Below are 24,705 nucleotides of genomic sequence, written 5' to 3'. Positions count from 1 at the left end.
AAAGGAGCAGTGCGGTTTGGGCCTCTGGAATGGAGCAGTGCGGTTTGGGCCTCTGGAATGGAGCAGTGCGGTTCGGGCATTGAGAAAGGAGCAGTGCGGTTTGGGCCTCTGGAATGGAGCAGTGCGGTTTGGGCCTCTGGAATGGAGCAGTGCGGTTCGGGCATTGAGAATGGAGCAGTGCGGTTTGGGCCTCTGGAATGGAGCAGTGCGGTTTGGGCCTCGGGAATGGAGTGGTGCGGTTTGGGGCCGGGGAAGAAGCAGTGTGGTTCGAGAATGGGACGGTGCAGTTCGGGCTATGGGAAAGAGGTGGTGTGGTTCGGGCATTGAGAAAGGAGCAGTGCGGTCTGGGCCTTGGGAATGGTGCGGTTCGGGCCTTGGGAATGGTGCGGTTCGGGCCTTGGGAATGGAGCAGTGCGGTTCGGGCCTTGGGAATGCAGCAGGGCGGTTCAGGCCTTTGGAATGGAGCAGTGCGGTTCGGGCCTTGGGAATGCAGAAGGGCGGTTCGGGCCTTTGGAATGGAGTGGTGCGGTTGGGCCTTGATAAAAAGAAGTGCAATTTAGGCCCTTGGAAAGGAGCTGTGCGATTTCGACTTCGGGAATGGAGCAGTGCGGTTTGGGCCTCGGGAATGGAGCAGTGCGGTTTGGGCCTTGGGAATGGAGCGGTGCGGTTTGGGGCCGGGGAAGAAGCAGTGCGGTTCGAGAATAGAACGGTGCAGTTCGGGCTATGGGAAAGAGGTGGTGTGGTTCGGGCATTGAGAAAGGAGCAGTGCAGTTCGGACCTTGAGAAAGGAGCAGTGCAGTTCGGGCCTTGAGAAAGGAGCAGTGCAGTTCGTGCCTTGGGAATGGAGCAGGGCGGTTCGAGCCTTGGGAAAGGAACAGTGCGGTTCGGGCCTTGGGAATGCAGCAGGGCGGTTCGAGCCTTGGCAAAGGAACAGTGCGGTTCGGGCCTTGGGAATGCAGCAGGGCGGTTCAGGCCTTGAGAAAGGAGCCGTGCGGTTCGGGCCTTAAGAAAGTAGCAGTGCGGTTAAGGCCTAGGGAAAGGAGCAGTGCGGTTAAGGCCTTGGGAAAAGAGCAGTGCGGTTAAGGCCTGGGGAAAAGAGCAGTGCGGTTAAGGCCTTTGGAATGGTGCAACGCGGTTCCGGCCTTGGGAAAGGAGCAGTGTGGTTAGGGCCTTTGGAATGGTGCAATGCAGTTCCGGCCTTGGGAAAAATGCAGTGCAGTTCGGGCCTTGGAAAAAGAGCCATGCGGTTAGGTTCTTGGGAATGGTGCAATGTGGTTCGGGACTCTGAATGGAGCAGTGCAGTTCGGCTTCGGGAAAGGAGCAGTGCGGTTCGGGCCTTGAGAAAGGAGCAGTGCGGTTAGGGTCTTGAGAAAGGAGCAGTGCGGTTAGGGTCTTGTGAAAGGAGCAGTGTGTTTCGAGCCTTGGGAAAGGAGCAGTGCGGTTAGGGTCTTGGGAAAGGAGCAGTGCTATTCGAGACTCGGGAAAGGAGCAGTGCGGTTAGGGTCTTGGGAAAGGAGCAGTGCGGTTCGAGACTCGGGAAAGGAGCAGTGCGGTTAGGGTCTTGGGAAAGGAGCAGTGCGGTTCCGGCCTTGAGAAAGGAGCAGTGCGGTTAGGGCCTTGGGAAAGGAGCAGTGCGGTTAGGGTCTTGGGAAAGGAGCAGTGCTATTCGAGACTCGGGAAAGGAGCAGTGCGGTTAGGGTCTTGGGAAAGGAGCAGTGCGGTTCGAGACTCGGGAAAGGAGCAGTGCGGTTAGGGTCTTGGGAAAGGAGCAGTGCGGTTCCGGCCTTGAGAATGGAGCAGTGCGGTTCGGGCCTCAGCAAAGGAGCAGTGCGGTTCGAGCCTTGAGAAAGGAGCAGTGCGGTTCGGGCCTTGTGAAAGGAGCAGTGCGGTTCGGGCCTCAGCAAAGGAGCAGTGCGGTTAGGGCCTTGGGAAAGGAGCAGTGCGGTTCGAGCCTTGAGAAAGGAGCAGTGCGGTTAGAGTCTTGGGAAAGGAGCAGTGCGGTTCGGGCCTTGGGAATGCAGCAGGGCGGTTCAGGCCTTGGGAAAGGAGCAGTGCGGTTAAGGCCTTGGGAAAAGAGCAGTGTGGTTAGGGCCTTTGGAATGGTGCAATGCAGTTCCGGCCTTGGGAAAAATGCAGTGCGGTTCGGGCCTTGGAAAGGAGCCATGCGGTTAGGTTCTTGGGAATGGTGCAATGTGGTTCGGGACTCTGAATGGAGCAGTGCAGTTCGGCTTCGGGAAAGGAGCAATGTGGTTCGGGTCTTGAGAAAGGAGCCGTGCGGTTCGGGCCTTGGGAAAGGAGCAGTGCGGTTAGGGCCTTGGGAAAGGAGCAGTGCGGTTAGGGCCTTGGGAAAGGAGCAGTGTGTTTCGAGCCTTGGGAAAGGAGCAGTGCGGTTTGAGACTCGGGAAAGGAGCAGTGCGGTTAGGGCCTTGGGAAAGGAGCAGTGCGGTTAGGGCCTTGGGAAAGGAGCAGTGTGTTTCGAGCCTTGGGAAAGGAGCAGTGCGGTTAGGGTCTTGGGAAAGGAGCCGTGCGGTTAGGGTCTTGGGAAAGGAGCAGTGCGGTTCCGGCCTTGAGAATGGAGCAGTACGGTTCGAGCCTTGAGAAAGGAGCAGTGCGGTTTGAGACTCGGGAAAGGAGCAGTGCGGTTAGGGTCTTGGGAAAGGAGCAGTGCGGTTCGGGCCTTGTGAAAGGAGCAGTGCGGTTAGAGTCTTGGGAAAGGAGCAGTGCGGTTAGGGCCTTGGGAAAGGAGCAGTGCGGTTAGGGTCTTGGGAAAGGAGCCGTGCGGTTCGGGCCTTGGGAAAGGAGCAGTGCGGTTCCGGCCTTGAGAATGGAGCAGTACGGTTCGAGCCTTGAGAAAGGAGCAGTGCGGTTCGGGCCTTGAGGAAGGAGCAGTGCGGTTAGAGTCTTGGGAAAGGAGCAGTGCGGTTCGGGCCTTGAGAAAGGAGCAGTGCGGTTAGAGTCTTGGGAATGGAGCAGTGCGGTTCGGGCCTTGAGAAAGGAGCAGTGCGGTTCGGGCCTTGAGAAAGGAGCAGTGCGGTTCGGGCCTTGAGGAAGGAGCAGTGCGGTTAGAGTCTTGGGAAAGGAGCAGTGCGGTTCGGGCCTTGAGGAAGGAGCAGTGCGGTTCGAGCCTTGAGAAAGGAGCAGTGCGGTTAGAGTCTTGGGAAAGGAGCAGTGCGGTTCGGGCCTTGAGGAAGGAGCAGTGCGGTTCGGGCCTTGTGAAAGGAGCAGTGCGGTTCGAGCCTTGAGAAAGGAGCAGTGCGGTTCGAGCCTTGAGAAAGGAGCAGTGCGGTTCGGGCCTCAGAATGGAGCAGTGCGGTTCGGCTTCGGGAAAGGAGCAGTGCGGTTCGAGCCTTGAGAAAGGAGCAGTGCGGTTCGAGCCTTGAGAAAGGAGCAGTGCGATTCGGGCCTCGGGAAAGAAGTGGTGTGGTTCGCACCTTGAGAAAGGAGCAGTGTGGTTCGGGCCTCGGAATGGAGCAGTGCAGTTCGGCTTTGAGAAAGGAGCCGTGCGGTTAGGGTTTTGGGAAAGGAGCAGTGCGGTTCAGGCTTTGAGAAAGGAGCCGTGCGGTTAGGGTTTTGGGAAAGGAGCCGTGCGGTTAGGGTTTTGGGAAAGGAGCAGTGCGGTTCAGGCTTTGAGAAAGGAGCCGTGCGGTTCGGGCCTCGGAATGGAGCAGTGCAGTTCGGCTTTGAGAAAGGAGCCGTGCGGTTAGGGTCTTGAGAAAGGAGCAGTGCAGTTCGGCTTTGAGAAAGGAGCCGTGCGGTTAGGGTTTTGGGAAAGGAGCCGTGCGGTTCGGGCCTTGAGAAAGGAGCCGTGCGGTTAGGGTTTTGGGAAAGGAGCAGTGCGGTTCGGGCCTCGGAATGGAGCAGTGCAGTTCGGCTTTGAGAAAGGAGCCGTGCGGTTAGGGTTTTGGGAAAGGAGCAGTGCGGTTCGGGCCTCGGAATGGAGCAGTGCAGTTCGGCTTTGAGAAAGGAGCCGTGCGGTTAGGGTTTTGGGAAAGGAGCAGTGTGGTTCGGGCCTCGGAATGGAGCAGTGCGGTTCGGGCCTTGAGAAAGGAGCCGTGCGGTTAGGGTCTTGAGAAAGGAGCAGTGCGGTTCGGGCCTCGGAATGGAGCAGTGCAGTTCGGCTTTGAGAAAGGAGCCGTGCGGTTAGGGTTTTGGGAAAGGAGCCGTGCGGTTCGGGTCTTGAGAAAGGAGCAGTGCGGTTCAGGCTTTGAGAAAGGAGCCGTGCGGTTAGGGTTTTGGGAAAGGAGCAGTGCGGTTCGGGCCTCGGAATGGAGCAGTGCAGTTCGGCTTTGAGAAAGGAGCCGTGCGGTTAGGGTTTTGGGAAAGGAGCAGTGTGGTTCGGGCCTTGAGAAAGGAGCCGTGCGGTTAGGGTCTTGGGAAAGGAGCCGTGCGGTTAGGGTTTTGAGAAAGGAGCAGTGCGGTTAGGGTCTTGGGAAAGGAGCAGTGCGGTTCGGGCCTTGAGAAAGGAGCCGTGCGGTTAGGGTCTTGGGAAAGGAGCAGTGCGGTTAGGGTTTTGAGAAAGGAGCCGTGCGGTTAGGGTCTTGGGAAAGGAGCAGTGCAGTTCGGCTTTGAGAAAGGAGCCGTGCGGTTAGGGTTTTGGGAAAGGAGCAGTGCGGTTCGGGCCTTGAGAAAGGAGCAGTGCAGTTCGGGCCTTGAGAAAGGAGCCGTGCGGTTAGGGTCTTGGGAAAGGAGCAGTGCGGTTCAGGCTTTGAGAAAGGAGCCGTGCGGTTAGGGTTTTGGGAAAGGAGCAGTGCGGTTCGGGCCTCGGAATGGAGCAGTGCAGTTCGGCTTTGAGAAAGGAGCCGTGCGGTTAGGGTTTTGAGAAAGGAGCCGTGCGGTTCAGGCTTTGAGAAAGGAGCCGTGCGGTTAGGGTTTTGGGAAAGGAGCAGTGCGGTTCGGGCCTTGAGAAAGGAGCAGTGCGGTTAGGGTCTTGAGAAAGGAGCAGTGCGGTTCGGGCCTTGAGAAAGGAGCAGTGCGGTTAGGGTCTTGAGAAAGGAGCAGTGCGGTTCGGGCCTTGGGAAAGGAGCCGTGCGGTTCGGGCTTTGAGAAAGGAGCCGTGCGGTTCAGGCTTTGAGAAAGGAGCCGTGCGGTTAGGGCCTTGAGAAAGGAGCAGTGCGGTTCGGGCCTTGAGAAAGGAGCAGTGCGGTTAGGGCCTTGGGAAAGGAGCCGTGCGGTTCGGGCCTTGAGAAAGGAGCAGTGCGGTTCGGGCTTTGAGAAAGGAGCCGTGCGGTTCAGGCTTTGAGAAAGGAGCCGTGCGGTTAGGGCCTTGAGAAAGGAGCAGTGCGGTTCGGGCCTTGGGAAAGGAGCAGTGCGGTTCAGGCTTTGAGAAAGGAGCCGTGCGGTTAGGGCCTTGGGAAAGGAGCCGTGCGGTTCGGGCTTTGAGAAAGGAGCCGTGCGGTTCAGGCTTTGAGAAAGGAGCCGTGCGGTTAGGGCCTTGGGAAAGGAGCCGTGCGGTTCGGGCCTTGAGAAAGGAGCAGTGCGGTTCGGGCTTTGAGAAAGGAGCAGTGCGGTTAGGGTCTTGGGAAAGGAGCAGTGCGGTTCGGGCCTTGAGAAAGGAGCAGTGCGGTTCGGGCCTTGAGAAAGGAGCAGTGCGGTTCGGGCTTTGAGAAAGGAGCCGTGCGGTTAGGGTCTTGGGAAAGGAGCAGTGCGGTTCGGGCCTTGAGAAAGGAGCAGTGCGGTTCGGGCCTTGAGAAAGGAGCCGTGCGGTTAGGGTCTTGGGAAAGGAGCCGTGCGGTTCGGCCTTGGGAAAGGAGCAGTGTGGTTAGGGCCTTGAGAAAGGAGCAGTGCGGTTCGGGCCTTGGGAAAGGAGCCGTGCGGTTCGGGCCTTGAGAAAGGAGCAGTGCGGTTCGGGCTTTGAGAAAGGAGCAGTGCGGTTAGGGTCTTTGGAAAGGAGCAGTGCGGTTCGGGCCTTGAGAAAGGAGCAGTGCGGTTCGGGCCTTGAGAAAGGAGCCGTGCGGTTAGGGTCTTGGGAAAGGAGCCGTGCGGTTCGGCCTTGGGAAAGGAGCAGTGTGGTTAGGGCCTTGAGAAAGGAGCAGTGCGGTTCGGCCTTGGGAAAGGAGCAGTGTGGTTAGGGCCTTGAGAAAGGAGCAGTGTGGTTAGGGCCTTGGGAATTGTGCAATGCGGTTTGGGCCTTGGGAAAAGAGCTGTGTGGTTCGGGCCTCGGAAAAGAAGCCGTGCGGTTAGGGCCTTGGGAATGGTGCAATGCGGTTCGGGCCTCGGAATGGAGTGGTGTGTTCGGGCCTTGGGAATGATGGTGCAGTGCGGTTTGGGCTGCAGAAAAGGAACGGTTCTGGCCTCAGGAAAGGGAAGGGTTGGTTCTGACCTCGGGAAAGGGGTGAGGCTCTGACCTCAGGAAAGTGGGAGAAGTGGCCTTGCGAATGGAGTGGGGGTTGGGTTCTGGCCACGGAAAAGTGGGGCAGGGTTCTGGCCACGGGGAAAGGTGGAGGAGGGCTCTGGCCTCAGGAGAGAGCGGGGGGATGTGTGGCGGAGAAGGGGCAGATTCCACCCTCAGAGGTATGTGCATGTGAGTATGTGTGTGAGTTTGAGAGTGTCCGTGTGAGTGTGTGAGAATGTAAGGGAGAGAGACGTGAGCGTGTGTCCGATTTTAGAATTAGCCTTTCAGCATAATTCCTCCCATTAAAAATGACAAAGTGTGAGAGTAATATATTTTTAATCAGAGTATTTTAAAGTTATTACCAGATTAATATATGCACAGATATAGCTAGAGAAGACTTGTTTACATTTAATTTCTGTGTTCGCACCTACTTCATGGCAGAAAAAAGGGAGCTGACATGAGAATGCTTGGGGTTTCCCGATGCTTTTGGTAGGTCACTAGGGATTCCTCAGCTCAAAATGTTTCTAAAACATTGCTGCAGCTCAATATACTCTGACTAATGTTGTCTGAAATACCCTTGGTGCTGAAATTCAACTCTCGATTGAAGTGCACATTCTTTTCCCGTCAAACAACTAGTTTCAAGCTCAGATTGAATATGTTCATCTTCAGCAATTTTATTAATATAGTTCTGCAAATCAAATGTTCCTTATGTATGTCTGTTTCCCATCAAATATAGATTAAATATGATTCAATATTAGGGTTTCATGGTGAGGGTTTGCAGTTGCTGTGGGTAATGTGTAGTATTGAGTCCTGCTCATTCATGCTGGCATGATGACAGGTTAAAGATATTTACATTTCTCTTGAATACAATATTTTTTAGTCACATTCCCCTGTTTCCCTTCATTGTTTATTTGTCTTTTTAGGCATCCCGTTCATCATCATTCACGTTTTCCTAATTGAGTGGGAAGGAAGGTGCCTGCTTCCAGGCTTCTGCTTTCTGTAACAAACTTTTATGAACAATTATGGCAAAATGGTGCAGTGCTGTCTCTTTTCTTTGTCAAATTCTATTTGCTAAACATTCCTGCGAAGCCCCTTGGGATGTTTTACCATCTTAAAGCTATTTAAATGCAAGTTGTTACTACTGTCCTACTATCAGTCCCTGTGTGGAAATGTTCATTTTAATACTCAATAGGGGTTCGAGTATGGAAAGGTCATAGTACAACTGTAAAGTTGATTTACTGAACTGTGCTCTCTGCCAATGTTTTCCACTTTCTTCAGGGAGCTCAGCTATTTTTAAGATGGGGTGAATTGATGAATGTCCATCACACGGAACTGTTGTGATTCATCCTGGTGGTTCTTCATCTTCTCAATTGGTAGTTTGTTTTTCATTTACATTTTGTAAATATTTCAGGTATTTGCACAGTTCAAAGCATAAATGCAACAATGCTGGACTTGTTCTCAGTATTGCTGACAGTGGGATTATCTTTTCACAGTTCATTACTGGTTGTTTCGTGACATTGATTCTCATCTTCCCTTTATAGCTGAACCCTTGTCATTCACCTGTTAATAACATTTTAAATTTCATTCCGTGATCATAACATGATAGAATTTTATATTCAGTTTGAGGGTGAGGATCGTGGGTCCGAAACTAGTCCCTTAGACATAAATAAAGGCAATTATAAAGTTGTGAAGAGTTCACTAATGTGGACTGTGAAAATAGGCTCAAAGGTAAGATGGTAAATAAGCAGACATTTTATAATGCTCAGCAAAGATAATTCCATTACAAAAGAGAGATTCTATGAGAAGGCCACATCATCCATGGCTAATTAAGGAAGTCAAGGATGATATCAAATTAGAAGTAAAGGCTTACAATACTGTGAAGGTTAGTGATGGGCCAGAAGATTTGGAACAAAGAACATTACAGCACAGGAACAGGCCCTTCGGCCCACAAGCCTGTGTCAATCCAGATTCCTTATTTAGACCTCCTACTTATTTCCCAAACGCTCCTTCCATTATAATCCGGCAAAGGATGCCTACAAAAATAGATGTCAAAATTAAGAGAGTAAACTGGTTGAAATATAAAAATAGACTGTCAGAGCCTCTACAAGTATATAACATGGAAAAGAGAATTTAAAGTAAACATTGCCCCTTGGGGAATGAGACTGGAGAATTAATTGGAGATTCTGGAAAGGTCCCAACAGATTGGAAAACCAGAAAGGATGGAATGAGACAAAAAACTGGACACTATAGACCAGTCATCAAATTAATGTGCAGGTGAACATCACGAGTAGAAACAAAAATAAATGACATGTAATATATATTTATAAAATGTGACCAGAGGTAGGTAGAAAGAAAAAAGAACAAGACCCTCAGCCATTGGCACAGTAAGATGCTAGTTCACAAATTATTCGATTTTCTGAATTAAATTTTAAATTAACCTTGGTGGTATTTTCACTCATGACCCCCTAAGATTTTAACTTCATAACCATAGTCACTACATTAGAATACATGAGAGAGGCGTTTGTTAGGTTTTATATTGCAGCTTGTATTTTAGGAATTTAACAGAAGAAGTGTTGAATTGGTAACAATGGCTCAAGGCAAGAGGAAGGCCTTTTGTTTCAATTTGACAAGTGCAAAATATGAAGAGCTAAAAGTGTGGAAAGAGCAACTTTTATTTTTTTCAGACTATTGGGTATTTTCTTTACTGTACTTCCAATAGCGAGGAAAATAGCTCCGTATTATCTTCACATCGACAAACATAATCAGGTAAAGGTAAATTGTCCCGTGAATTTGACTCTTGTGAACTGGAGGGTGAAGGTCAGAGAGGCACAGTGTCTGTGTAAATTAAGTGAATATTGAAGGAGGAAACTACATTTGGAAACTGGGAAGGAGAGTGTTGTAGTGAAGAGAGAAAGGAATCCCGGGGGGGGGATTTTTTTTTAGATTAAAAATCTATGAACTGTGAAGTAATAAAGCGTTACACTGTTTTTGAAGTAAACTATCTGTCACAGTGCACACAAAAGTGAATTGGGGAGCGGTAGTATTTCGAAGTGTGCATGGTTTAAAATGTCCCATGAGAGAATTTCACAAGAAACTTTGCATTATTCATTGAACACCTGGGCCAGGAATCTAAAACTTTTACAAACTCCCGAGACTTGTGGTTTTATGTGTCAGATGTGTTTGAGATCAATCTTCCTTCAATAATTCTAGACAACCAGCTGCAATAGAATGGCTAGATCAATATAGTAACTGCCTCAAAGATCCTCTCAGCTACTCGCGATGATTTATTAAGAGTAACGTTATTAACTCTAAACTCTTAATAACTGACTAGACCTTTCAATTTATCTCCTGCTCGCCGCTTCCCACCTCCAACTTGCCACCTCTCCTGACGTGCCGCTTCTATCCCCGACCCGCCTGTTCCCCTTTTCTCTCCCTCCCTCCCTGACCCTCCCGCTGCCACCTTTCTCCTTCTCACTACTTTCCTCTCAACCCATCCGCCAGCCTCCTCTCCCACTTGCTGCTCCCCTCACTGTCTCTCCCATTTTGCTGCTTCTCCGGTTCACTGCTTCTCTCCCGTTGCTGGTCCCTCACTAATCCTCCTGCACGGTGTCTCGCTCTCTTGCCTGCCTTCCTCGTGCTCACTGCTTTGCTCATTTGAATGCTTGTTGTGGGTGGGGGAGGTGAAGGGGAAAGTGAGCAAGTGAGTTAGGGGTTTGTAAATGGGAATGTAGGGGAGGAAGTAGCCAATAAAGGGCTCAGGGAAGGAGGTGATGAGCAAGACGGAGACGCTAGAGAGGCAGCGCATAGGAAGCTTCGGAAGGGAAGTGGCAGGTGGAACAATTGAGAAGGGAAGCGGCAAGCGACAGGATTGGGGAGGGAAGTGGCAGGATCGGTCGGGGAGGGGTGAGCGGGGGCGGGGAGAGTCTGGGGGGGGGAAGAGTCGGGGGAGGGGAGAGTCGGGGGGGGGGGAAGAGTCGGGGAGGGGAGAGTCGGGGAGGGGAGAGTCGGGGGAGGGGAGTCGGGGGAGCGGATAGCGGGAGAGTCGGGGAGGGAAACAGTGAGCGGGAGAGTCGGGGAGGGAAGCGGATAGCGGGAGAGTCTAGGAGGGAAGCGGATAGCGGGAGAGTCGGGGAGGGAAGCGGATAGCGGGAGAGTCGGGGGAGGGTAGCGGATAGCGGGAAGGTCGGGGGAGGGAAGCGGATAGCGGGAGGGTCGGAGGAGGGAAGCGGATAGCGGGAGGGTCGGAGGAGGAAGGAAGCGAATAGCGGGAGGATCGAGGAGGGAAGCGGATAGCGGGAGAGTCGGAGGAGGGAAGCGGATAGCGGGAATGTCGGAGGAGGGAAGCGGATAGCAGGAAGGTCGGGGGAGGGAAGCGAATAGCGGGAGGGTCGGAGGAGGGAAGCGGATAGCGGGAAGGTCGGGGAGGGAAGCGGATAGCGGGAGAGTCGGGGAAGGTAAGCGGATAGCGGGAATGTCGGGGGAGGGAAGCGGATAGCGGGAGGGTCGGAGGAGGGAAGCGGATAGCGGGAGGGTCGGAGGAGGGAAGCGGATAGTTGGAGGGTCGGGGGAGGAAAGCGGGTAGCGGGTGGGTCGGAGGAGGGAAGCGGATAGCGGGCGGGTCGGAGGAGGGAAGCGGATAGCGGGCGGGTCGGAGGAGGGAAGCGGGTGGGGGGAGGGAAGCGGATAGCGGGAGGGCCGGGGGAGGGAAGCGGATAGCGGGAGGGTCCGGGTAGGGAAGCGGATAGCGGGGGGGTCGGGGATGGAAGCAGATAGATGCGGGGTCGGAGGAGGGAAGCGGATAGCAGGAGGGTCGAGGGAGGGAAGCGGATAGCGGGAGGGTCGAGGGAGGGAAGCGGATAGCGGCAAGGTCGAGGAAGCAAGTGGTGAGTGGAAGAGACGGGGAGGGAAATGGTGAGTGGGGGAAGCGGCGGGTGAGAGGGTTGGGCAGGGAAGCAGATAGCAAGAGGGCCGTGGTGAGTGGGAGGGTAGGGAATGGAAGAGGATTGCGGGGCTGGGGGGTCGGAGGAGGGAAGCGGCTAGTGGGACAGTCGGGGGAAGGAAGCGGATAGCGGGAGGGTCGGAGGAGGGAAGTGGATAGCGGATAGTTGGAGGGTCGGTGGAGGGAAGCGGATAGTGGGAAGGTCGGAGGAGGGAAGCGGATAGCGGGAGGGTCGGAGGAGGAGGGAAGCGAATAGCGGGAGGATCGAGGAGGGAAGCGGATAGCGGGTCGGAGGAAGGGAGCGGATAGCGGGATGGTCGGAGGAAGGGAGCGGATAGCGGGAGGGTCGGAGGAGGGAAGCGGATAGCGGGAGGGTCGGAGGAGGGAAGCAGATAGCGGGAGGACCGGGGAGGGAAGCGGATAGCGGAAGGGTCGGAGGAGGGAAGCGAATAGCGGGAGGATCGAGGAGGGAAGCGGATAGCGGGAGGGTCGGAGGAGGGAAGCAGATAGCGGGAGGGTCGGAGGAGGGAAGCGGATAGCGGGAGGGTCGGAGGAGGGAAGCGAATAGCGGGAGGGTCGGAGGAGGGAAGCGGATAGCGGGAGGGTCGGAGGAGGGAAGCGGATAGCGGGAGGGTCGGAGGAGGGAAGCGGATAGCGGGAGGGTCGGAGGAGGGGAGCGGATAGCGGGAGGGTCGGAGGAGGGAAGCGGATAGCGGGAGGGTCGGAAGAGGGGAGCGGATAGTGGGAGGGTCGGAGGAGGGAAGCGGATAGCGGGAGGGTCGGAGGAGGGGAGCGGATAGCGAGAGGGTCGGAGGAGGGAAGCGGATAGCGGGAGGGTTGGGGGAGGGGAGCGGATAGCGGGAGGGTCGGGTGAGGGAAGTGTCGAGAGACAAGTTTGGATGGGAATAAAATCGGACAAAAATTTTGCCAAAGGAGCAACCACTTCAGTCTGAATCAGGTGACCATTCAAATAGTTCCAGCATTCATCCATAGTTTTTATTTTGCTTAGTCAAGTTTATCAGGATGTGAAAATGTGCAATTTTTCGCAAACAATTTACATTATTTCCATGGATGTGACAAATATATCGCTGCAGGTAAATCATGTGAACATTCCTTTAGAGTGATATAAATGCCGATACTTTAATTGCTGTTTGATTGTATCATCTTTTTGATTGTATCATCTAGTGATGAAAGTTTGGTTACCTTGTCTTACTTTGAGTTGCTTAGAGTTTTAGCGTTTCTAAAATTATTACCATTATCATGCTTATCCTTTTATGGTGATAATGGAAAACTTCACCCATGAACAGATGTAATGGTATTATTTCCATGTTCAGCGCAAAAATAACTGGAGGGGGGGTCTCCCACGCTCCCGTGGCGTGTTTCTCGGCAGCTGAAGGCGACCACCATTGCCTGGAGGTGGGATCTTCCGGTTGCACCGCTGTCATTTGGGCTTCCCATTGAATCAACCCCCCCATCAGGAAACCGCTCGGCGAGGATTCACCGTCGGCAGCAGCGGAAGAGATCCCGCTGATCAGAACGGCCGTAACAGTGTTGACAGCTGAATTCTGTTGTAACATCTTTAATAGTCTCACTTTGAAACTTTAACAATATGTAATACTCTGTTTGCAGGAGAAACATAAACTAGAACTGGAAGACTTGAGGAAAGCTGGTCATGATGCTCTCAGCATTATCATTGAAGAATTTAAGGTTAGTATTCTGCATGTTAGGGCAGCACGGTGGCGCAGTGGGTTAGCCCTGCTGCCTCACGGCGACGAAGTCCCAGGTTCGATCCCGGCTCTGGGTCACTGGCCGTGTGGAGTTTGCACATTCTTCCCGTGTTTGTGTGGGTTTCGCCCCACAACCCAAAAGAGGTGCAGGCTAGGTGGATTGCCAAGCTAAATTACCCCTTAATTAGAACAAATGAATTGGGTACTCTGAATTTACTTTTAAAAAGCATTCTGCATGGTAGAAGGGGCTAAATAGCCTTCTCCTGTTCCAGTGCCTGATGGCGTTTCATTAACTCAAAAGAAAATTTGTTCCCACAAGTTGTAAACAAAAGTGAATAATTAATTGATTTATACAGAACTTCAATTGCATAAAACATAGCCAAATACTAATCGTATAATCCATTCCAAAGTTAAATGAGAAGAATCCAGCTTGCATCATAAAATGGGCTGAAATTCTCTGGCTATTGGCGTCCTCTTCTGCCAGTGGCGCACCCCCGCCCAGGGGTTTCCTGGCGGCATGGAGTGACTTAAATGGGAATCCCATTGACAAACAGCGGGAGAAGAGAAAACGGTGCGCTGCCAAGAAACAGGCGGCTGGGGGGCCATAGTATCCCACCCATGGTTACTGAAGAAAAAATTGTTTTTGTTGGCTCTTCAGAAGAACTCTGCCTTCTAGTGTACTTTTGGATATCTGTGTAAAACAATTACTTTTGTCTGATCACGTCATTAAATTACAAAGCGGTTCTCAGTTGAAACAGGCAAAAGGTTGTAACCTTATAATCTTTTTGAAGTTGAATTTTCTAACTTGATGTTGCTTTCTAATATACAAAATCATAAAGATAAGTAAATTAACACCAACAGCTTGTTTAAACAGACAAATTAAGAGCGGCAGTAGGTCAGTCGGCCTCTTGAACCTGTTCCACCATTCAATAATATAGCTGATTTGACTATGGCCTCAGTACCACACTGCCCACATCAGTACCCTTTGATTCCCCTGTTAATCAAGATCTAACCACCTCTGCCTCAAAAATATCCAATGGCCCTGGAGAAGAGAACTCAGGCCTTCTGAGAAAAAATACTTCTCGTTTTCATCTTAAGCGCTGGGTTGGAGAATTGGCGGGGACGCGGGAAATTCCCGCCAAGCCGCAACGCGATTCTTTGGCAACCGGGGAATCGGCGCCAATCGTGGCCGCACAGTCGCCGCTGTGCTGGTCGGGGGCCGCTGAAAGAGGCCCCCGCGGCGATTCTCCGCGGTCGACCGGGCAAACTCCCGCCGCGTCCCAAGCGTGGTTCCAAGCTGGTACCACCCGGCAGGAGCTCGGACCCGCGGCCGCGGTGGACGTCGTGTTGGGGGGCGGGGGGGGGGGGGGCGGGGGCGAGGGGATTTGACTCCGGGGGGAGCCTCGACGGTCCCCAGGCCTGCGATCGGGAGCTTCCGATCGGTGGGCGACACGATCTAGAGGGGGGCCTATCTCCTTCCCCGCGGTTCCGCTGTGGTCTCCGCCATGTTGCATGGCGCTGGCGCGGAGACGGCAACCAGGCGCTGGCGTCAGTGGGTGCATGCGCGGATCCGCGCCGGCCATGCTGGGTTGCCTTTCGGCGCCGGAGTAGTGCGCAGCACTCCGGGGCCGTGCTGGCCCCCTGAAGACCGTTGAATTGCTGGGCCAGGAGGCCCATTGACGCCAGCGTGCACCACTCCAGTATTCACGCCGGTGTCAACACTTGGTCGGGATTTCGGAGAATCCCGGCCCTTATCTTTAAACTATGTGCCCTAGTCCTGGTCTTTCTGGGTATTGGTTAAGTGAATCTTCTCTGAACTGCATCTAAAGCAATTATGTACTTTCTTAAATAAGGAGACCAAAACTTTACAGTATTCCAGGGGTGATCTCACCAGTGCCTTGTACAACTGTAGCAAAACATCCCTATTTTGTATTCCATTCCTCTTGTAATAAATGATAACATTCCATTTGCCTTCCTAACCACTTGCTGTTCACATTTTCCCACATTATACTCCCATCTGCCAAGTTTTTGCCCATTCCCTTAACCTTTCCATGTCCCTTTTCAAACCCCTTGGGCGTCATTCTCTGACCCCCCAGCGGGTCGGAGAATGGCCGTTGGCCGCCTTGAATCCCGCCCCCGCCGGTTGCCGAAGTCTCCGGCACTGGATATTCGGCGGGGACGGGAATCGGGCCGGACCGGTTGGCGGGCCCCCCTGCTCGATTCTCCGGCCTGGATGGGCCGAAGTCCCGCCGAGAAATTGCCTGTCCCGCCGGCGTAAATTAAAGTAGGTATTTACCGGCGGGACAAGGTGGCGTGGGCGGGCTCCGGGGTCTTGGGGGGTGCGCGGGGCGATCTGACCCCGGGGGGGGTGCCCCCACGGTGTCCTGGCCCGCGATCGGGGCCCACCGACCCGCGGGCGGGCCTGTGCCGTGGGGGCACTCTTTCCCTTCCGCCTCCGCAACGGTCTCCACCATGGCGGAGGCGGAAGAGACTCTCCCCACTGCGCATGCGCGGGAAACTGTCAGCGGCCGCTGACGCTCCCGCGCATGCGCCGCCCCGACATGTCATTTCCGTGCCAGCTGGCGGGGCAACAAACGCTGTTTCCGCCAGCTGGCGGGCGGGAATCCCTCCGGCGCCGGCCTAGCCCCTCAATGTTGGGGCTCGGCCCCCAAAGATGCGGAGCATTCCGCACCTTTGGGGCGGCGCGATGCCCGTCTGATTGGCGCCGTTTTGGGCGCCAGTCGGCGGACATCGTGCCGTTTGGGGAGAATTTTGCCCCTTATGTCCTCTTCACAACTTACTTTCCTTCCTGTTTTTGTGTCATCAGCAAATTTTTAATCTATACATTCTGTTCCTTTATCCCAAATCATTGATATAGATTGTAAACATTGAGGCCCCAGCACTGATCTCTATGGCACTCCACCCGTTACATCTTGCCAACCTGAAAATCACCCATTGAATAAACAAATTGAGTTTATTCAACCGCTCCTCATAGCTAATGCACTCCATACCAGGCATCATCTTGGTAAATCTCTTCTACACCCTCTCTAAAGCCTCCACATCCTTCTGGTAGTGTGGCGACCAGAATTGAACACTATACTCTACACTATACTGTAGAACTAAGGTTCTGTACAGCTGCAACATGACTTGCCAATTCTTATACTCAATGCCCCGGCCAATGAAGGCAAGCATGCCGTATGCCTTCTTGACTACCTTCTCCACCTGTGTTGCCCCTTTCAGTGACCTGTGGACCTGTACACCTAGATCTCTCTGACTTTCAATGTAGGAATGGTGTATTGATTGTAACTTTAATTCAATTTTACCCTTTTGATATCCTGTCCACCACGTCCTTGTTACCTGCTGAATTTGTTTTTCGCTTTTTGATACTGTATGAGCGTTGCATGTTTCTATGTTTTTAAGCTGAATACTTAATCTATGTGTAAATTTCTTTTCGATGTAAGTTACACTGCAATCCAATCTGGAGCGTATGTGTTTCTTGAATAAAATACCATTGTTAATAAATCTTTTTTCAGTTGAGGCACTATCCCAAAGAGGAAAACTGCCTGGTGAATTCCCACTCTATATGGAGGGAAAATGAGTTTCAGTCTGTGAAAATATAAAGATAATCAAATAATTCTTTGATCTAAAACAAAAAACTACTCTTTTAATTACAAATGCTGAGATCAATCCAAAGGTGTTCCATCTAGTAGTTTGTCTGAAAATGTTATTTAAATGCCCATTTTAAGACCTGGATGAGTGACCAATTATTAAGAACAAAGAACAATACAGCACAGGAAAGGCCCTTCAACCCTCCAAGCCTGCGCCGATCACGTGTCCCATCGAGACCAACAGCCTGTATCCTTCTATACCTCATCTGTTCATGGGCCTATCCAGATAAATCTTAAAGTCGCTAATGTAACATTGTGGGCCGAAGGGCCTGTTCTGTGCTGTATTTTTCTATGTTCTATGTTCTATGTATGTGCCTCAACCACCTCACTTGGCGGTATATTCCAGGCCACCACCTGGAAAAAACTTCCCCCGCACATCTCCATGGAACCTTTCCCCTCTCACCTTGAACTTGTGCCCCCTTGTAATTGTAATTTCCGCCCTGGGAAAAAACCTCCAACTGTTCACCCTAATAATTTTATAAACTTCTATCAGGTCGCCCCTCAGCCTCTGTCTCTCTAGGGAGAACAATCCCAGTTTATTCAATCTCCCCTCATAGCTAATACCCTCCATACCTAGCAACATCCTGGTAAACCTTTACTGTACTCTCTCCAAAGCCTCCGCATCCTTCTGGTAGTGCGGTGACCAGAATTGATCACGGTGTTCCAAATGTGGCCTAACCAACATTCTAGATAATTGTAACATAATTTTTGAGCTTTTATACTCAATACCCTGTCCTATGAAGGCAAGCATGCCAGATGCTTTCTTTACCACCATTTCCACCTGTGCTGCCACTTTTAAGGATCTGTGGACCTGCACGCCCAGATCTCTCTGTCTCTCTATGCTCGTGATGGTTCTGCCATTTATTTTATAGCTCCCACCTGAATTGGATCTACCAAAATGCATCACCTCGCATTTGTCCGGGTTAAATTCCACCTGCCATTTCCCTGCCCAATTTTGCAGCCTATCTATACCCTGTTGTATTCTCTGATGATCTTCATCACTATCCACAACTCCTGCAATCTTAGTATCATCCGCAAACTTGCTCATCAAACCCGCTACGCTTTCTTCCAAGTCATTTATATATTACAAAGAGCAGAGGTTCCAGAACTGATCCCTGCGGAACACCACTAGTTACAGACCTTCATTTGGAAAAACAGCCTTCCACCGCTACCCTCTGTCTTCTATGACCAAGTCAGTTCTGGATCCATCCAGCTAGTTCACCCCTGACCCCATGTCATCTAATCATTTGCACCAGCCTGCCATGAGGGACCTTATCAAATGATTTACCAAAATCCATGTAGACAACATCCACAGCCCTTCCCTGGTCAATCATTTTTGTCACCTCCTCAAAAAATTCAATCAAATTAGTGATACATGACCTTCCTCGTACAAAGCCATGCTGCCTGTCACCAGTAAGACCATTCACTTCCAAATATGCATTCATCCTGGGCGGGATTCTCCCCTACCTGGTGGGGCGGGGAGTCCCGGCGGGACGGAGTGGCGTGAACCACTCCGGCTAGGCCCGCCCCGGAGTGGTTGGCGCCCCACCGGCTGGTGTGGAAGGCCTTTGGCGCCACGCCAGCTGGGGCCGAAGGGACTCCGCCGGCCGTCAGGAGTCCGCGCATGCGCGGGAGGGTCAGCGGCTGCTGACGTCATCCCCGTGCATGCGCGGGGGGGGGGTGTGTCTCACCTACGCGTCGGCCATGGCGGAGGCTGATGGTCGCGCGTAGGAAAAGAGTGCCCCCCCCACGGCACAGGCTCGCCCGCGGATCGGTGGGCCCAGATCGCGGGCCAGGCCACCGTGGGGGAAGTCCCGGGGCCAGATCGCCCCCCCCCCCCCCCAGGACCCCGGAGCCCGCCCGCGCCGCTAGGTCCCGCCGGTAAGGGACATGGTTCAAATCACGCCGTCGGGACCAGGATAAAACCAGCGGGATTTCGGCCCATCGCGGGCTGGAGAATCGCTGGGGGTGGGGGGGGCTTCCGACCGGCGCGCCGTGTTTCCCGCCTCCGCCGAATCTTATGTGCCGGAGAATTTGGCGGGTCAGGATTCACGCCGCCCCCTCCCGGCGATTCTCCGACCCGGCAGGGGGTTGGAGAATCCTGCCCTCTATCTCTGAGAATCTTTTCCAACAATTTCACTATCACTGACGCCAAGCTCACTGGCCTATATTTGCCCGGATTATCATTGCAAACCTTCTTAAATAACGGTACAACTTTGGCTATCCTCCAGTCCTCTGCGATCTCACCTGTGGCCAATGAGGACACAAAGAATTCTGTCAGAGGCCCAGCGATTTCATCTCTTGCCTCCCTCAGAAATCTGGGATAGATGCCACCTGGCCCTGGGGATTTGTCCACCTTAATGCTTTTTAACACACCTAACACTTCCCCCTCGTAATAACGATCTGTTCTAAAGTGTTTACACATCCATCTGAGACAACACCAATCAACATGTCCCTCTCCTTTGTGAATACTGATGCAAAATACTCATTAAGGATCTCACCTACTTCCTTTGATTCTATACATAATTTCCCTCCTTTGTCCTTGAGTGGGCCAGCTCTTTCTCTAGCTACCCACTTGTTCCTAATATATGTATAAAATGCCTTTGGATTCTCCTTAATCCTGTCTGCCAAGGACATTTTGTGACCCCTTTTTGCCCTCCTAACTCCCTGCTTGAGTTCTTTTCTACTTTCCTTGTGCTTTATCTGTTTTTAGTTGTCCGTACCTCACATATGCATCTTTTTCCTTTTTGACAAGATTCTCAATTTCTCTGGTCATCCATGGTTCCCGAATCCTGCCTTTGCTGTCCTTCCTTTTTACAGGTACATGCCTGTCTTGCACTCCTATCAACTGCTCCTTAAAAGACTCCCACATGCCAATTATCGAATTTATCCTCAAACAGCCTCTCCCAATCAGCAGCCTCCAAATCCTGCCTAATCTGGTTGTAGTTAGCCTTCCCCCATTTTAGCACCTTAGCCCGAGGACAACACTCGTCCTTTTCCATGAGTATCCTAAAGCTAACGGAATTGTGGTCACTGTTCGCCACATGTTCTCCCGCTACAAGGTTGATGACTTGGCTGGGCTCGTTCTCTAGTACTAGGTTCAATATAGCCCCCTCTCTAGTCGAACTATCCACATATTGTTGCAAAAAACATTCTTGGACACACTTAACATATTCCTCACCATCCAGACCCCGAGCCCAAAGGGATTTTCAGTCAATATGAGGAAAATTAAAGTCTCCCACTACAACAACCCTATTATTTCTACATCTATCCGGAATCTGCTTAGATATCTGTTCCTCAACTTCCTGTGGGCTGTTGGGAGGCCTGTAGTATACCCCCACCATAGTGACTTCCTGTTTCTGAGCTCTACCGATAGTGCCTCATTACTTGATTTTTTTTCCATGGTGTCCTCCTCCCTCTGTACATGTTCCCTAACCACAGTGTTGCAACTCCCCCACCTCTTTTACCTTCCTTCCTGTCTCACCTAAAACACCTATTTCCTGGAATATTTAGCTGCCAGTCCTGTCCCTTTATTAACCAAGTCTCCGTTACAGCAACCACATCCAAGTTCCGAGCGTGAATCAAGGCTTCAAGTTCATCTGAATCAAGGCTTTAAGTTTCTCTGAATCATTGGATTGGATTAGATTGGATTTGTTTATTGTCACGTGTACCGAGGTACAGTGAAAAGTATTTTTCTGCGAGCGGGTCAACAGATCATTAAGTACATGGGAAAAAAAGGGAATAAAATAAAATACATAATAGGGCAACACAAGGTATACAATGTCACTACATAAGTACTGGCATCGGATGAAGCATACAGGGTGTAGTGTTAATGAGGTCAGTCCATAAGAGGGTCATTTAGGAGTCTGGTGACAGTGGGGAAGAAGCTGTTTTTGAGTCTGTTTGTGCATGTTCTCAGACTTCTGTATCTCCTGCCCGATGGAAGAAGTTGGAAGAGTGAGTAAGCCGGGTGGGAGGGATCTTTGATTATGCTGCCCGCTTTCCCCAGGCAGCGGGAGGTGTAGATGGAGTCAATGGATGGGAGGCAGGTTTGTGTGATGGACTGGGCGGTGTTGACGACTCTCTGAAGTTTCTTGTGGTCCTGGGCCGAACAGTTGCCATACCAGGCTGTGATGCAGCCCGATAGGATGCTTTCTATGGTGCATCTGTAAAAGTTGGTAAGGATTAATGTGGACATGCCGAATTTCCTTAGTTTCCTGAGAAAGTATAGGCGCTGTTGTGCTTTCTTGGTGGTAGCGTCTACGTGGGTGGACCAGGACAGATTTTTGGAGATGTGCACCCCTAGGAATTTGAAACTGCTAACCATCTCCACCTCGGCCCCGTTGATGCTGACAGGGGTGTGTACAGTACTTTGCTTCCTGAAGTCAATGACCAGCTCTTTAGTTTTGCTGGCATTGAGTTGGCAAGGCTTTTAAGTTGGTGAATGTTGCCACTACATATTTTGTATATATTTCAGGTCAGCATTTTTGGCAAACTGGTCCATACTTCTGAAAGATTGTTCTGTCTTTGCTATTGTATTTGCGGTGCTCAACACAGGATGAACAATACTTTATCTGCTGTTGTGTAAATTTTAGAGCAATGGATACAGTCATTATTATTAATGCAGGCTGCATTGTCCTGTGTGTTGAAGAAGAGGTTTGTTTTTTCAGAATCCCAGCATATTGATACCAAACTGCATCCTCAGTTTGTTTCAAGCTTTACCGATCTTGGCGAGAAGTCGGTTGAAATTAAGTTTTAAACGGATGGTTAAACTTAGTATTTCACAATGCAGGACAAAGTAATTATTGTTCCTTTGTGGCTCTATACACTATTTTTGACTTGATTCTCTGGCAGATATGGTTAATTAGTGGTTCATATTTTTATGACTGTACAGGAAAACTGCCTGGTGTAATCTGATAAGTCACAATCAGCAAATCCGCTTTTGCCCATTTGATGGAGTAAAAGTCTGGAATGTAAAAATAGTTCATTAATTAGGGTATTAAAATTCAAATGCCTTGTGATTTAAAACAAACTTTATGGATGTTGTAAGTGAATAACATCGTTAATTACATGCTGTTGTCAGCCATGCATATTTCAAAGTTTCCATTCTGGGTAGAACATTCTTAAAGGGACACTCATCTTTTCAGGCAGTTTCATGGGCCAACTCATTTCTTGGCGTAGGTTATTTAAAAATCTTTCTTCCACAGACACTGGGAATAATCCTGCTTTAGCAGATGTGCCATTTCAATTGAATATATTTTCCTTCTCTTCGATGGAGATATGGGACTAGATTCTCAGTTCTCCCGATGGAGTCGGCACTGGCACTGTGAGCAGTGCCCAGAAGCGATTCACTCTCCCTTCACCATGCAAATCTATGCATGGTGGTGGGGATCGCATGGGTTTCCGTTACGAATCACGCTATCGGGCCGCCCGATAGCGAGGGCGTCTGGGTCACTTCGCACCCCTCCCTCACAGAACTCGTGCGTGGGGTGACCAGAAACCCACATCAGGAGTTGGGTCCCATGGACAAGAGAGAGCATGAGCAGAGAGATAGGAGAGAAACTTGAGAAATATGCCCGTCAAGGACTAGTGCAGGGTACGTTTGGAGAATGTTTGGCCAGGTGGACCCGGGGAAGGTGAACTCGGTGAACAGCAGAGACAGGAAAAGGGATAGTCGCACTCTTTGTGACAAGGAAGTCCACCATCTCCTCGCTCTTGTTTTTGGTCATGAGGCTGGAGGTGAAAGGGGAGAAGAGTTTAAGGAGACAATTTGAAGTGAAGAAGAGAATCTAGGGGATAGTGGGAGCTTTATGTGGTTTACCCAAATCAGGGGCGTCATTCTCCGACCCCCCGCCGGGTCGGAGAATGGCCGTTGGCCGCCGTGAATCACGCCCCCGCCCCCGCCGAAGTCTCCGAAGGGAGAAAAGTCGGCGGGGCGTTAATGGCGCCGCTGCCGCGGAGAATGTCACGGGTCTGCGCAAGGCAGCCGATTTTCGGCCTGCCGATATTCTCCCTTCCGGATGGGCCGAAGTCCCGTCGACGTGATGACCGTTCACGTCGACGTGAATCAAACCTCCTTTTCATCGGCGTGACCCGGTGCTCCAGGCTCACGCCGACCAGCGAGGAGGTGAGTGACGGCCTGGGGGGTTGGCTCTGGGCAGGAAATGGCGTGGCCGCAGACTGATTGCGTGAGGAGAGGTGTGTCTCGGCTTGTGTGTGTGTGTGTGCGGCGGGGGGGGGGGGTGGGGTGGTTAGAGTAGGCTGGGCTCCGGGGGAGTGCCGGGAGGGGGTCCGTGCCGGGGTGGAGGTTGGGGGGGGGTCCGTGCTGAGGTGGAGGTTGGGGGTTGGGGGGGGGTCCGTGCCGGGGTGGAGGTTGGGGGGGGGTCCGTGCTGGGGTGGAGGTTGGGGGGGGGGTCCGTGCTGGGGTGGAGGTTGGGGGTTGGGGGGGGGGGTCCGTGCTGGGGTGGAGGTTGGGGGGGGGGGTCCGTGCTGGGGTGGAGGTTGGGGGTTGGGGGGGTCCGTGCCGGGGTGGAGGTTGGGGGGGGGGTCCGTGCTGGGGTGGAGGTTGGGGGGGGGGTCCGTGCTGGGGTGGAGGTTGGGGGGGGGGTCCGTGCTGGGGTGGAGATTGGGGGTTGGGAGGGGTCCGTGCTGGGGTGGAGGTTGGGGGGGGGGTCCGTGCTGGGGTGGAGGTTGGGGTTGGGGGGGTCCGTGCCGGGGTGGAGGTTGGGGGGGGGTCCGTGCTGGGGTGGAGGTTGGGGGGGGGGGTCCATGTTGGGGTGGAGGTTGGGGGGGGGGGGTCCGTGCTGGGGTGGAGGTTGGGGTGGGGGGTCCGTGCTGGGATGGAGGTTGGGGTTTGGGGGGGTCCGTGCTGGGGTGGAGGTTGGGGGTTGGGGGGGGTCCGTGCCGGGGTGGAGGTTGGGGGGGGGTCCGTGCTGGGGTGGAGGTTGGGGGGGGGTCCGTGCTGGGGTGGAGGTTGGGGGGGGTCCGTGCTGGGGTGGAGGTTGGGGGGGGGTCCGTGCTGGGGTGGAGGTTGGGGGGGGGGGTCCGTGCTGGGGTGGAGGTTGGGGGTTGGGGGGGTCCGTGCTGGGGTGGAGGTTGGGGGTTGGGGGGGGTCCGTGCCGGGGTGGAGGTTGGGGGGGGGGTCCGTGCTGGGGTGGAGGTTGGGGGGGGGGGGGGGTCCGTGCTGGGGTGGAGGTTGGGGGGGGCGTCCGTGCTGGGGTGGAGGTTGGGGAGGGGGTCCGTGCCGGGGTGGGTGATGGGAGGGCAAATGAGTTGGTCCACCTGGCCAGGTGCCAGCCTCCAACAGTTGGACCCATGCGGTCCATGCCACCTGGCTGGGGGGAGGAGGGGATATGGGCAATGATGACATGTCGTCGTTCCCCTCCCCCCCCCACCAGGCCGTCATGTTTTCAGACCATCCAGCGATGTTGGCCGCCGTGGTGGCAGCCGCTCATGTCTATGTTGCCCTGGATGAGGAGGAGGAGGAGGAGGAGGAGGAGGAGGAGCGTGCCAGAGAGGCGGCGCAGGCTGCCGCAGAGGGGCAGGCGGCAGCCGCCCAGGCTGCAGGGACACCTGACCGACAGGACGAGGAGGGGGAGGAGGACGTCGCGGCCCCACGGCAACGGAGGCACCCGAGGGCGCCCCGTGTGTACCGGCCCCGGCAGTCATACCAGGACCTCACGGACCGGGAATGCAGGAGGAGACTCCGGATGAGCCGGGAAACCGTGGCACACATCTGCCACCTGCTGGCACACCTGTCACCGCGTGGCACTGGCGGGGGACACCCTCTCCCCATGTCCGTCAAGGTTACGGTGGCCCTGAACTTTTATGCAACGGGGTCATTCCAGGCACCGAGTGGGGACCTGTCTGGCATATCGCAGACATCGGTGCATCGGTGCATCCGGGCAGTGACAGATGCCCTTTATTCCATGGCGCACCGCTACATCCGCTTCCCCGTGGACCGGGCCAGCCAAGATGCCCGGGCCGTGGGCTTCTCTGCCGTTGCCGGGTTCCCCATGGTCCAGGGCGCGATCGATGGGA

At 53.1% G+C, this 24,705-nt stretch overlaps 1 protein-coding gene across 5 annotated transcripts in view; it reads left to right on the top strand.

Annotated features, from left to right (window-relative positions):
* The window catches only part of LOC140396561 (coiled-coil domain-containing protein 91-like), a 266,598-nt gene that overhangs the window by 117,833 nt on the left and 124,060 nt on the right, over window positions 1-24,705 (top strand). For all 5 annotated transcript variants that reach the window (XM_072485328.1, XM_072485327.1, XM_072485326.1 and 2 more), the window contains one exon: window positions 12,900-12,977. In XM_072485328.1, coding sequence (XP_072341429.1) covers window positions 12,900-12,977 — 78 coding nt within the window. The remainder of the gene's footprint in view (window positions 1-12,899; window positions 12,978-24,705) is intronic.

The sequence above is a fragment of the Scyliorhinus torazame genome, chromosome 19 (assembly GCF_047496885.1).
Source record: "Scyliorhinus torazame isolate Kashiwa2021f chromosome 19, sScyTor2.1, whole genome shotgun sequence".
NCBI lineage: Eukaryota > Metazoa > Chordata > Chondrichthyes > Carcharhiniformes > Scyliorhinidae > Scyliorhinus > Scyliorhinus torazame.
Note: the sequence above shows the minus strand (reverse complement) of the source record. Positions and strands in the feature narration are given on the sequence as shown.